Source organism: Panicum hallii, chromosome 2 (assembly GCF_002211085.1).
Source record: "Panicum hallii strain FIL2 chromosome 2, PHallii_v3.1, whole genome shotgun sequence".
Lineage (NCBI taxonomy): Eukaryota > Viridiplantae > Streptophyta > Magnoliopsida > Poales > Poaceae > Panicum > Panicum hallii.
This window is the reverse complement of record NC_038043.1, coordinates 52844358-52857216: the sequence shown is the minus strand read 5'-3', so window position 1 is coordinate 52857216 and position 12859 is coordinate 52844358. Positions and strand designations below refer to the sequence as shown.

General features: G+C 50.6%; 1 protein-coding gene across 1 annotated transcript; it reads right to left on the bottom strand.

The window, feature by feature from the left end:
• Positions 1-2046: 2046 nt before the first annotated feature.
• On the bottom strand, positions 2047-5064 carry LOC112880544 (probable serine/threonine-protein kinase WNK1). The gene is made up of 7 exons (XM_025945213.1): positions 4790-5064; positions 4639-4676; positions 4318-4545; positions 3921-4141; positions 3654-3811; positions 3100-3544; positions 2047-3005 (listed from the first exon to the last, which is right to left on the bottom strand). Exons 1-7 carry the CDS (start codon positions 4868-4870, stop codon positions 2047-2049), a joined length of 2130 nt encoding a protein of 709 aa, XP_025800998.1. The 5' UTR covers positions 4871-5064.
• Positions 5065-12859: the final 7795 nt, after the last annotated feature.

Sequence of the window (12859 nt, the reverse complement as noted above, 5' to 3'; positions counted from 1 at the left end):
CTTTACATGTTTACTAATAGTATCTGGTATGGACTCTTTGTCATGTTCTAATTTTTCTATTTTTAGTTCCAAAATTAGTTATTTAGATATAGTATTTGATATGGTCTCTTAGAATGTTAGATCTTTATAAAATTCAACGGTATAATTTTTTTTTCTTTTTTTAAATTAATTAATGTGAAAGTTTCTAGACCCATTGTCGCGTGGTTGACCACCATCCTGTTAACCCGGAGCAGACCATTGCAGTGGTCCCAGACTTCCAGATGGTGGAACTTGTCCAAGAAGTCGAGACGGTCGTCGGAGCCGATCCGGTGCGCCATCAAGGCGCGCACGAAGATAGACGGGAAGGGTAGGAGGAGGGTCTGCCTACGTCAGTGGAAGGCGTCGAGGCGGAGAGGGAGGAGGTCCACGCGCAGCGGCCGTCTGGTATCAATGACGGAGCACCAGTGCTTGCGGACGCGGCGTGATGCTGCGAGACGGCAGGGCGGGAGGCGGTCGAAGATGTTTTCAAGTATGTCGCCGGGGCAGCATCTCTAATCCATCATCTTGGCTGGCGCGCGGTCTTGCATTGCTTCATGACTTCGGTTTCGTTCTGTTGGAACAGCCAGACGATGGCGTCACCTCCTCTGTTCTATTATTTGGCACGGTCATCTAGGTCCTCTGGACATAGCTAGCACTAATTCTATTCTTTCTATCTAATAACAACAGTGAGCTACAATCTTAATTAATATTATGCATGTCATCTTTATAATATCGTCTCTCATCATGGGCATTTAGAATTTTTATTTTTTCTAATTTCAGAATTAATTATTTACCAATCATATTCGGTATGGACTTTTTTGTCATGTCCAAATTTTCCTTCTTTTAGTTTCGAAATTAGCTATTTAGTAATAATATTTGATATGAACTTTGAGTTAATCTAGACCGTTGGATCTTCATAAAATCCAACGGTGCAAATCCTTCACTTTTTTAGATTAATGTGGAAATTTTTAGATCCTCTCGGCAAACGTGGTGGCTTATTTTAACACTCTCTTATTAACATAATAGATAGATAGATGTTGCAAACACAAAGAGAGGATAAGCTGAAAATGATCACCTACAACTCCAAACAAGATCACCAAGTTTCCTCCATAAATTATCCATGGCGAGATATGCATGGACCCTTTTGTCCTGCTCCCCAGCACGCCAAGCTGGCAAGTTGCAAGCCTGCAAATCCCAAGATATGGACCAACGGCGGCGTCTCCTAGCCATCTAGATCTAGGCTACTGAATTATCAGGCTGCATGTGGTGAGCATCCTTTACTGGACAAAGAAATTATTCAGCCACAAAAATGTTTCAATAAGAGGCTTCTGTACAGTGATGTGCAAATATTTGTCGATACTCCCAACAATTTCCGTCTCTTACGTCTCACGAGAAAAACGCATTTTAAACAAGGGCATCCGAGAAAGAATCAAAGAAATCTTCTCTTTTGTGTAGTGTGGGGCTGCCAAATGCCAAATGATCAGGATGAGTCATGTCATGAAAGGGTCAATTGATTAGTGCAGCGTCCACGAAGCAGTTGGCAGTGCAAATGCATAGGCTGGCATGTCTGTACCTTTGATGCACATTTGATGTATATTCAACTGCAACTAGGAAAGATGGATGCCTATTTCATAGGTGTCATGTAGTACCAGGCAAGGACAGAGCTCCAGTTCCTGATTTTGATCGTGTGATTCAGCTCTAGCACTATGCATTGCTTTCTGCCTAATCAACTAGCAGTAACTTTGCATGTCTGAACTCCGAAGATGAGAAAGAGTGGCTATTGTTTATATTAAGGAGGATAAAACAGGCTGCCCAGTGGGGGCAAATGATGCAGATTGCACTTGTACAGCCTAACAACCTCTCTGGCCTCTGCATTCACAAGATGGGAAAATTTACACAGCTCAGCCTTAATCTACAGGCAACCCCAGTCACATTCAGTCTCCTTCCCAACAACTATTTTTCATAATGGACACAAAAAGAACCAAAACAAATGTACACTCTATAAAATTTACAGGGCAAGAAAGCATTTCAGGCATCGACAGCATTCATGGGTACAGATTTGGTTCTCGGGAGATCCGGTGGCAACTGAGCCCCGGTATAGTAGCGCCTGGCTGTAAACATACAATCCGGATTGCTCCCAGCAGCGTCAACCTCATAATGCCGGGCCCTCTGGGCTCCCGGATTGGGGTGCTTGCTCTGCCACCCTTGGCTGATCATGTTAGAATGATAATCGGTGCTTCCTTTATCGGGGCTTCTGTCACAGGTCGGCACACGAAAATTGTGGTTCTTTCCTACATGGAAAGATTGCAGCTTGTTCAACGAAGGCTTCATCCTGTTTACTCCATATGCATTGTCAAAGTCAAGAGATGGGTGGATAGCCCTCTTCAACTGTGCCATCTTCCTTGCTTTGTACTTGGCAATCTTTACCTCATGGTTCATGTCAAACCCATTCATGTTATGGTTAGTGTCGTTCTCATAATGATTAGATGAACATGACTGCTCTTGGAAAGAACTAAAGCAAAGCTGATTAGAAGGATCTCTTCTACCAATCTGTACGAAACCATTCACGTGAGTGGAATCCTTGCTTTTGACATAATGCTCTGTCTGGCCACCTCCATCGTCAGAGCTTCCTGCAGATTCCTGCAAATCACACTGCTCCCCATCGGCTTGGAATGTGATCTCCTCAAAGCGGCCATGTAGCTCCGCACATTGGCAACCTTGACGAGCTGATGACATGTAGGCATAAAGTGAACCACACGACGACACATTGGATCCACAATTATGGCAGTATGAAGTGTCAGGAGCTTCATCTATGCCCGGACCAGGCCTCCAATCTGGCACCAATGCACTGACCTCACCATCAATCATGTCAGCTATTCGAGTAACCTCATGATCAGTTATATCCAGCTCGGCCACCATTTCTGTTGCGACGCTAAGTGCCGTGTCAGCCTCAATGTCAAAAGGAAAATAGATATTTCGTACCCGTCCTGCAAAATGAAAAAATAACTTTCATATACCGAATCAAACTTTCATATACTGAATCAATCCTCAGGATTTAGTGCATTACACATTTGTGCGTACCATCATTATCAGAAATCCGTAATCTGAGGAAGATGCCTCCATCTTCACTCTTTCTCCCTTTGATTGTGATATCCACATTGCCAAGAGGCTCATCTTCGTGCTCCTCATTGAAGAGGTTAATGCCATCTTGGCCTTTCATGTCATCATCCTCGCAATCCCATCTATCTTCAGTTAGAGCATCTTCATCAATGCTGTCTGAGAATCCATTACTCATCATGGAGCCATTGCTATAGGTATGCCCTAGGTACGAAGGCTGCCGTACATATCTGGTTGTCAAATTATAATCTCCATCCTCTGAAGAAAAAGTCATGTCATCAACCCGGAGGAAGGGGTCCTCAAGCAGTTCCCTCGCTGAGAGTCTCTGAGATGCCGTCGCCAGGCACTTCTCAACAAACCGCCTCACCATTGGATCTTTCACCTTGTACAAAGCTTCCGGCTTAGTACCCTACCAAACAAAACCACTAGCTGAGATCAGTAAAATTATTTCCAACCACAGGCATACACATCCAAAACAATAGCTTCAAATGGCTAAAAGGATTCAGAGATCTTCTTACAGAGATCACTTTCTTGTAGATCTGCACTGGGTGTGTGCACTCGCTATATGGATATTCAAACGTGACCATTTCAAGCACGCACATCCCAAATGAGTAAATGTCCACCAGCTCGTTGTACTCCTCCTCATACACCTCCGGTGCCATGAACTCCGGCGTGCCTATCCAACCAATCCAACACCTCTACTCCATCAATTATCCACGTAGTAACTATTGCCAATTGTGATCAGACGACCCATTTCAGACTAGTGAGCTAGTCAGATGGCTTACCAACGCAGTGAACGGCATGGGACTTGCGGAGGATGGCAGCCAGGCCGAGGTCGCCGATCTTGACCTCGCCCTGGTTGCCGTTCACGAAGATGTTGTCACACTTGAGGTCCCGGTGGATGATGGGCGGATTGTGGCTGTGCAGGTACAGCAGGCCGCTGAGGATTTGCCGGCACCAATGCTTCACCGCCCATATGTTCACCCTTCTGTGCCTCTGCCTGTACCTAATCACCACCAGACGCGAAACCACAATCAAATTCAGTCCAAGAACCAATCAAGCACACTGAAAAAAGAAGAAACTTTTGCGACTGTTCAGGAAAAAAAAGGAGACTCTCTGCTACCGGACATGAAAAGGCAACAACTTTAATTGCTACAGGTCCAGAGAAGGTCGGTCGCTTACTGGCGGAGGGTGCCGGAGGTGAACACCTCCGTGATGAAGTTGATATTGCGGCGAGAGACGTCGACCCAGGAGGTGTAGAACTTCATGATGTTGCGGTGCTTGAGCGTCTTGAGGAGGTGGATCTCGCAGTAAAGCCGCTCCAGATCCTCGGGGCTCTGCAGGAAGTCGTGCAGCTTCACCTGGTTCCACGCCACCTCCATCCCCTGGTACTCGTCGAACGCCCTGTACCTGCAGCCCCCGCGCACACACCTCGGATCAGCGACTCAGGGGGCAAGCAAAATGAAACCACGCAGCTTTGGCAGGAAAGGCGCCGGATCTTACACAGTCTTTGACGCGCCTTTGCCAAGAACGTCGTTGAACTGCGGAAAACAGAGCATAGGAGCAGGGAAACGGATCAGCGATTTGGCGAGCAGAGGAAACGGATCGAGAAACGGTGGTGGGAGGAGCTGCAGCAGTGGTGGCGATTCCGTACCCGTCCGTACCGGCCGGTGGGGTCGACCTCCGCGTACTCCGGGCACGGGCAGTCGGCGCTGATGGTGTTGGCGCCCATCATTCTTGCCAGCTCCAGCTCGCTTCTTCCCCGCTGCAGCTCCAACTCTACCGCCGGGGAGAGCGCCTCTGCTGTTAGGAGCAGCGGATAGGGACTGAGGAGAGGGAGGGGGAAGAGGGGACTGATGCAGGAGAGAGACACCTATTTAGGGGAATCTGAGCACACATGGTGTGGGCAGAGAGAGAGAGAGGAAGGGGATGCAGATGGGGATGAGGGGCATGAGGCTAAGCAAGGCTGATTAGATCGATGCGCGCGAGCTGCCATGGAAAAAGCCAGATGATTTTACAGGAATTTTTTACTCAGATTTACTTGACTGTATTCTTAATTCTGGTATTGCTGGTAGGGAGCATGGGATTCTAGATATGGTGGTAGGTTATTAGTTGGGTGATTATTCAATCCTGGTGTGGTCAAAGTAACTGCAGTTGTTCTTAATGACAATCAAATATTGCTGGTCGCTTTAAGCCAACTATTTCATAATGCATAACAAAAATGGGGTTCACACAATATTAGGATCGGAAAAAATGATAGATACTTTCCAATGCAAATTGTTCAAAGCAGCATAGAGCGTTTTTGTTTGCATTAAATTTGATAATTACTAGGGGAATTCATTTTATTCAATCCCAACCAAATCCATGATGAAAATGATAGCTCACTTGAAACAATACTAACTTAAGTATAGTAATAAAACAATGAGAGAAGTGAAGCCATGCCTTCGTCTTCTCATATGTATCAGCCAACCTTTTGACAACCGCGATCTTCTAACAGAATTTGACTAAAATAATCTATGGGCCTTTTCTTGTTGACTCTTTGTGTTTTGCGTAGCAAATGCAAATCTGCTCCAAACTTGAGAAAACAAAGGGAAAATCCGCCTTGTGCTGCGTTGGAGAGGCCCCTCCCTCCGCTTGTCTGTCCCTTGATGGTCATACCCTACTTAATGCTATGCTTCCCCCAGCAAATACATTTGGGCCATGTGGGGGGTGCCATGGTGGTCCATTCATATCCATAGAAAACAATTGATAAAATGGGTAGAATACTAGTATAGCCATATGGGCAGGCCGTGACCCATGTTCTACAACTTGCCCTTTTTTCCTTCTTAGATTCTTTTGGTTGCTACCTCCAAGCAATCATGGAAATGAGATAGCCTAATTAAGCACAATTATAAGCGCAGTGACGGAAGTGTCAACTTGTCTGCTTGGCGACGCCTGTTTTTTTTTTTTGAGAATAGCATCTTTTCATGAAGTATATATGCGTTAACAAAATGTACGTGCACCAAAGTGCACATATAATATATTGCAATTCAATGGTGCATTGTTGTGCAATTGGTGAACGGTACGAGTAGTAATTGCAGAAATGGGCATTGCAGAGAAATAGCACCTATCTTGAGAGAGAGAGAGAGAGAGAGCACATACCGGACTTGTATCTTGGTTAATCCGAGCCATTTAATTCCAGATCAAATAGTCCAAACTATGGTAAATGGCATCACATTCACATCAACATACGGCACACATGCTAGCTAGTTCTTCTCCGTCTTTCTTTTTGGAGGACAAATTATTCATATAATCATATCCATACCATAGGGAGCACATCTCCAATCAGATAGAAAGCTAATAATTTCGCATGGATAGGCAGATCACTTGACCGAGAGCCAACTTGCCATGATGTCCCTTATCCTCCGATCCCCTTCATGTGGCATGCCTCAGCTCTCGAATTTTCAGTGTATATATAAATCAGGCCTAAAATTTATTTGCGTTCGCGTATGTACAAATACATACAGCTGTAGTGCTGCTTCAGTTTCTTAGAATAATGGTAGGTCAGTTTCAGTACATCTAGACTTGGGTACAAGGTGCAAGAGCCACACAAGCTTTTTTTTTAAGCACCATTAGCTTTCCCATTTTCTGTCATTAAGTGATGATGGCAATAGTCCTCACGTTTTAACAACGCGTGGGGAAAGTTCTGAGTGATTTGATTTTTTTTTTTGAAACAACCGAGTGATTTGATTTCCGTGGTCCATGGATGCTGAATCGTCCTCGTCCTTGTCCCGGTGAAAGCCATCGATGGTGATTTTCGGCTTGACTTCCGTGGAACCAGATGTCGAAACCACGACCCATCTCTCCCCCAAAGTTGACACAACCATGGCGGCAACCTGTGCTCACAAGGAACTGGACCCATCATGTTTCCCCCCTCCTACGTTTGCTACATGACCAAATTACTAGCTTCAGAAATGCGCTAGTTATTGGATACAACCAATGGCCCAAAGCAATGAAGCATGGTCAGGGTCAGCATGATCCCTGGCTCTGCAGTTTCCTCCGAAACCACTTGATCTGAACAAACAGACGATCACAGCAGAAAATTGCTCGATTAGGAGCGGCGCACCAGTAAAACTTTGGGCTGTCGATACGCCCGTGGCAGCGGAAGAACAGGAATAGCAGTACCGTGAACCTGAAGTCATCTGCTATTCCAGATTCGTCTGCCGAGCAGGAAGAGCATGATGAAGCTACGTCTCCATGGACTCCGCGCGACAGGCGGCCCAACAGCAAGTACTTTGGCCTACAGTAGCGGACCAACTGAGATCGCTGGTGTGCGTAAGTTAAAATGTGAGCACAGATGTAGAGAGGACGGGAAGGAAATACAGAGTGACCGGCTGCGTCTGGAGGAGTTAGCGGCGGAGATCCTCGGACTCCGATTGTATCAGCCGGTTAATTCCGGTTCTATCGCAGAATTCTGCTACTCGATCCAGTAAAATCTGAGTGAAACCATACACCCTCGTATATCTCAATCGTGTCAAGCTGGTGATTGCCGGCTGGTAAACTGGCAGCAAAACCGGTAAAACCTGTTGGGCGCTGGCCTATAGTGGTAAAAAAGAGGAGGACAAGACCGCACACCGATCCGGCCCGACCGCCCAGCCGGCAGAAAACCAGAGGCCACGCGCGCTGTTCGGTGCGCGGGCCGGGGCAGCAGCGCACGCGCGCGTGCCCCCCTCGCCAGACGCCAGCCACAGCCAGCCACGCTGCCCGCGTGCCAGCCCGCCCCGAGGAGTGGTGGGGACCTGGACCTGGTGGTGCCGTGCGGGCGGGAGGTACAGGCCGCCCGTACGGAACCCCCGGGCTTGTACGGCGACGGCACCCGCGCTGGCGCCTGGGCCTGGCGGGCTGGCTTCCGAATAAAATAATTGCGCCCGTGACGTGACGCCTGCAGGCTCCAGCTCAACTGCTCAAGCAGGCAGCGCCAGCGGCGGGGACGTCCCCGTCGCGGACGGCGTGTCGGGCGAGCCACCGCGTCGACGACCGCCGGCGAGGGCCCCGGCGCATCACGGAGGCTTTGGCAGCTCTGCGGCCCCGGCGCGTGGGATGGGCCGCGCACGCGTGGGATGGTGGTGGCTTTCACCGTACGTACGGCTCCTCCGCGCCTGCTCGAGCCGGCGGTCTGCTGGCTGGCCGCGGCGGCTGGAAAGGATTTCCGTTCCGCTTGCCGGGCCGGCGCCGCTCCTCGCGGAAAGGTAAGATGCGTTATCTTTGACTGGCGGATCATTATCCAGACGCAAAGGCGGTGCCGGTGGCTGGTGATAAAAAGGAGCAGCAGCGATACATGCACGGTAAGTCATCTCTTCTCTATCGATATATGCACGGTAAATTTCCCGGCGGTTGCTTTTTTTTTTAAAAAAAAAGAAATTTTGACTATGCGACGATAATCTCTTCCCTGTAACATGTTCTATGTTGTGAATTTCGTCAAAACGTTTTAGAGTTTGATGCTCATAAGTTTATTTTTTCCCTTGAACAAAATAAAAATTTGATATCCCAAAAGGTATCGAATAATAATTTTAGAAGTTAAAGTAGCGAGGATGGCTACAGTTTGGTGATGACGACATTTCTTCTTAATTTAACTAGTTGCCCCTTCATGGAGTGGCTGGAGCACACTCTCACGGTCCAATTAGCAGTCTGTCCACGAAAGAGAAGAGCTGATCTTATCAATGACCAGTGTCCAAACCCCTCTATTCTACTCCCCTTAAATCGACCCACCATGAACGACCGAGCTATAAAAACCGAACCTCGTCAGGACAAACCAGCGATCAAGCATGATAAGCAATAAAAAACACTATTCGTATACGCCCCTAACCTTATCAGCTAGCCCAGGTAATCTTCTCAGCACGCACAGCGCCATCGAAAACAAAACAAAAGAACAGCGAGGTTGACCAGCGCGCACGTCCGCACAGGTGACGCGCTCTTCCTGTAGTCCAGGGCTCTAGGCTGCCTAGCACTGGCAGGAACGTACGCTTACGTCAGTCGACGTAAGCGTACGGGCAGCTGATTTCGTTGTGCCCAGTTTTTTTTCATGAACAGTGAGGCCACAGCGTGCAATAATTAGACACTGATTGTGCGCTGCCACCCGGGTGACGTCGCGATCTGCTGTAGTCAACCACGTGCACGCCACACTGTTGCCGTGACGAGGACATGGTTAGCGCCGCTGCTACTGTTCCAACACGAGCTCCGCCTCCGGGCTCCGGCGAGGCCGTCTTGCTTTGCTTGTCGTGACGAGCACAAGATCGCGAGATTTTCCCCGCTTTCTCCGCGCGGCGTCGGAGGCCGACGGATGTGTCGAGACGAGATGGGCGGATGCCAAGAGGTTTCTGGAGAATATTTTTACCTGAAATCTCAACTCAATTTCCTCTCTCACATTGAAAGCTTCAACCTGGGACCTTTTGTAATGGGGTTTGTTGGTGTCCATTTTTTCGAAGAACCGGGTTTTGTGTCCATTAGATTTCGATTTTTTTCTTCTTGAGTAGTAAAATGAAAATTTGAGATCTCGATCCCAATCCCACAATAATCTTGGAATTTAAGCTAGTGGAGGACAGCTGCAGTTCGGTGGTGATTAACTAGTTGTCCCTAGATGGAGCGGTTAAGGTACGCTGTGATTGGTCCATTACCGAATTGTCCACGAAAGTGCCGAGCCTATCAATCACCAGTGGCATAAAAGCCTCTCTGATTTTCTGTTGAATTGATCTATCATGAACGCCCGAGATATAAACCCAAACAGGACAGATCAGCTATCAAGTATGATAAGCAACCAGAACTTTATATATGTGTATGCCCTTAATCTTATCAGTAGCCAAAGTAACCTTCTCATCCCACTGAAAACATAAGAGCAAGGTTGACCCCCAGCACATATGTTCCGGACACATGCTAGCAGTATGCTACCGGTAGTCATAGCATACCATACTCCTACTCCTACCTCTAGTTAAGTACTAGTCAAGTCGCGCGTGTCGTAATAATTAGGCAGTGATCGTGCTTTGCCATCCGTCTGACGACTGACGCTACGTTACACTCTGCTGTAGCCTATTGTCAACCGCATGTACTCGATGAGGACGACATGACTGGCGGCGATTCGGCACCCTCGATCGATCGCTCCTCCCCGGCTCCGGCCAGGCCGCCTGCTTGGCGCACGCGAGGACGCCACGAGGCTGTTCTCCCCTTCCCCCATTGTTTCCGGCGCGCCCGCCCGGTCCGCCGCTCCCCTCGGGTTTCCTGCGTGTTTTTCCGCGTGCGCGCGGCGGCACACGGGCACACGCACGGCCGCACGGGGGGGATGAGATGAGACTTGAGAGCGAGATGAGGTGGACGGGTGCGTACGTGTACGTAACGTGGTGGGCTGGTGGCTGTCTGGCCCCCGGCGCCGTGGCACGGAGCGGCAGCGTAGCGCGGAGGCCAATCAGTGCGGTCGGTGGGGTTGGGGGGAGCCGGGGAAGCCGACGAGCGCCCGCACATGGGTGGCGGGGGCCGCGCCAGATCGCCCTCCCCGGACTGATCGGTGGTGGGATCGGCGGTCTACTTCGATCCAGATTTGATTCCCCGTGCGAGAGAAACGGCGAGAGGAAAGCGGCGGAGGAGCTAAGCGAGCAAGGATCGGGCCGGAGGCGGCGCCGCGCGCCGGCCGCGCACTTGGCCTCAGCCTCGCCGCTCGCCGCCACGGCACGCGACTAGGACTAGCTACACGAGCGCGAGGCGGCGATGATAGATGGATTTGGACTAGCACTCAGCTCCGACATGCCACGCGGCCGAACACATGTTAACGGTGCGCTCCCTGCAGTTGTCTGGCCAGAGACTGCCGGCCGGCCGGACCACGGACGGGGCGAAACAAGGGCTCGTGATGAGCCGGTGGGCAGCGCCGCGCCGTACGGGCGGCGGACCACGGACGGGACGAAACAAGGGCTCGTGACGGAGCCAAGCACGGTGCGTTGGCATCTACCAGAGGCTGGATTACACACGCTACGTTGTTCCCCCTTTCCGAAACGGGCTAGACAAGCACGCGCGATGGAAAAGTACACCATGGCCAGGCGCAGTGGCTCGATCTCACGCCTACTCGATCGTGTCGTCTAGTAGCACGACACGAAGAGATCGATGCGTCTCGAGATCGACTACACATACGCGGTGGCTGCCTCTGCGTGATTGGTAGGCTAACCGACGGCGATCAGCAGGACTGCCTCACATAGGCCTGGACGGGCAGAGGGCCACAGAGCTCACTGGCCTGGGCCTGGTCCGGTCGCCGGCCGGCGCGCGCGCGCGCGCGAGAAAGAGAGAGAGAGCTCAGTTGCCGGCGAGTAGTCACGGACGAGGGAGTTAGGCGTACTTGTCAGGCTTTGAACACGCACTGCTGAGCGCTGACTCCCTAGTGTGCAGCAACAAAGAGTCCAAGATGCCCCGCCATTTAAAAAAAAAATGAAAGGAAAGACAGGAAGGCTTCCCGGAAGCCATCAAGCAGCCAGCACTGTGCGAGGAAAATAGACGAGGCGGACTCCGGCCTCAGCTCAACCCGATGGCCATGTCTGGTGTGCTGCGACCGGAACGGCGGTCGCTCGCCGCAGGCACCGCACGCCAGTTCTGACCGTTCAACGCCGCAACTGGCTCTCTCTGCTGCCGACCTCCGCATTTCTGCTCTCGTGGGCTCGGCTGCCTTTTTCTCTCCAGAATCGCCATCCGCGTACAATTTCCAAAGAACGAAATGGTGGGCTGGGCCGGGGGAGCCGCGAGACGGGATTGGGCCAGGCCGGGCCTCGCGGTAGCGGGCAGGCCCACACATCGCTCACGACGCCGCCGCACTCACTCGTGGATTGCATCGCATGTGCACAGAGGCAACGAAGCCTTTTCCTTTTCCCCGTTTTTTTTTTGTCGAAACGAGAGAACCGCACGCAATTAAAAAGCACGCCATGGCCGGCACGATAGCTCCCGCCCTAGCTAATACTGGTCGACCATACCATGTACAAGTATACTGTATATTTATTACGAGATCGCTGCGTCTGAAGATGGATCACCTGTACATAATACACATGCTATCTTCTTCGGACAACACGAACATCGGATAACTTTATACGCGGCCATAGCCTGACCGGTGACCTGTCCTATCGGCATGACGCATGCACCGTACGATTAGCCCCTGGACGGCCACGGCTCATTGGTCCGGCCTGGTCTGGTCTCGCCACCGGCCGCCGGCCCCTGCACGGGCGCCGCGCGCGGCGAGCTCAGGGCCGGGGTGCCGTCAAGTCAGCACGCCGCATTTGTCACGCTCCGAAACAGCCGCCGGCTACTGGCGAGTTTCGAAGGATGCTTCCGCATTCCAAACCATTGGAAAACAAAGAAACAAACAAAAGGGAAAGAAGAGCCAGATCGCGCCACCTGTAACACCCATGTCGTTTTGGCCAGAGTAGACGCTCGCGCATGTTTTTTTTTTTCGAGAGGAAAGTTCCTTCGGCGTCCACGGTCAGAGGGAGGCAGAGCCATCTCGCGCGGAGTCACGGGGTGAGGCATTTGTTTACGGATGTTTCGTACGTACCGATGCCTGAATTGTAGGTTCTTGATAGCAATCTGATCCCGGAACGGACCACGCTACTACAGCGCGAGCGGAGATGGCGGCAGTTCTGAACTTTCAACACGCCGGCTAGCTACATTTCTGCTCTCGTGGGCTGGCCTTTCCTTCCTCTCTAGGATAGTTTCGGGCCTGCGA

Coding starts and splice junctions, on each gene's coding strand:
- LOC112880544 (XM_025945213.1), bottom strand. CDS start 4,870: ATGATGGGCGCCAACACCATCAGCGCCGACTGCCCGTGCCCGGAGTAC. Junction 4,142..4,317: donor ACCTCCGGCACCCTCCGCCA/GTAAGCGACCGA, acceptor GGTGGTGATTAG/GTACAGGCAGAGGCACAGAA. Junction 3,812..3,920: donor CCATGCCGTTCACTGCGTTG/GTAAGCCATCTG, acceptor TTGGTTGGATAG/GCACGCCGGAGTTCATGGCA.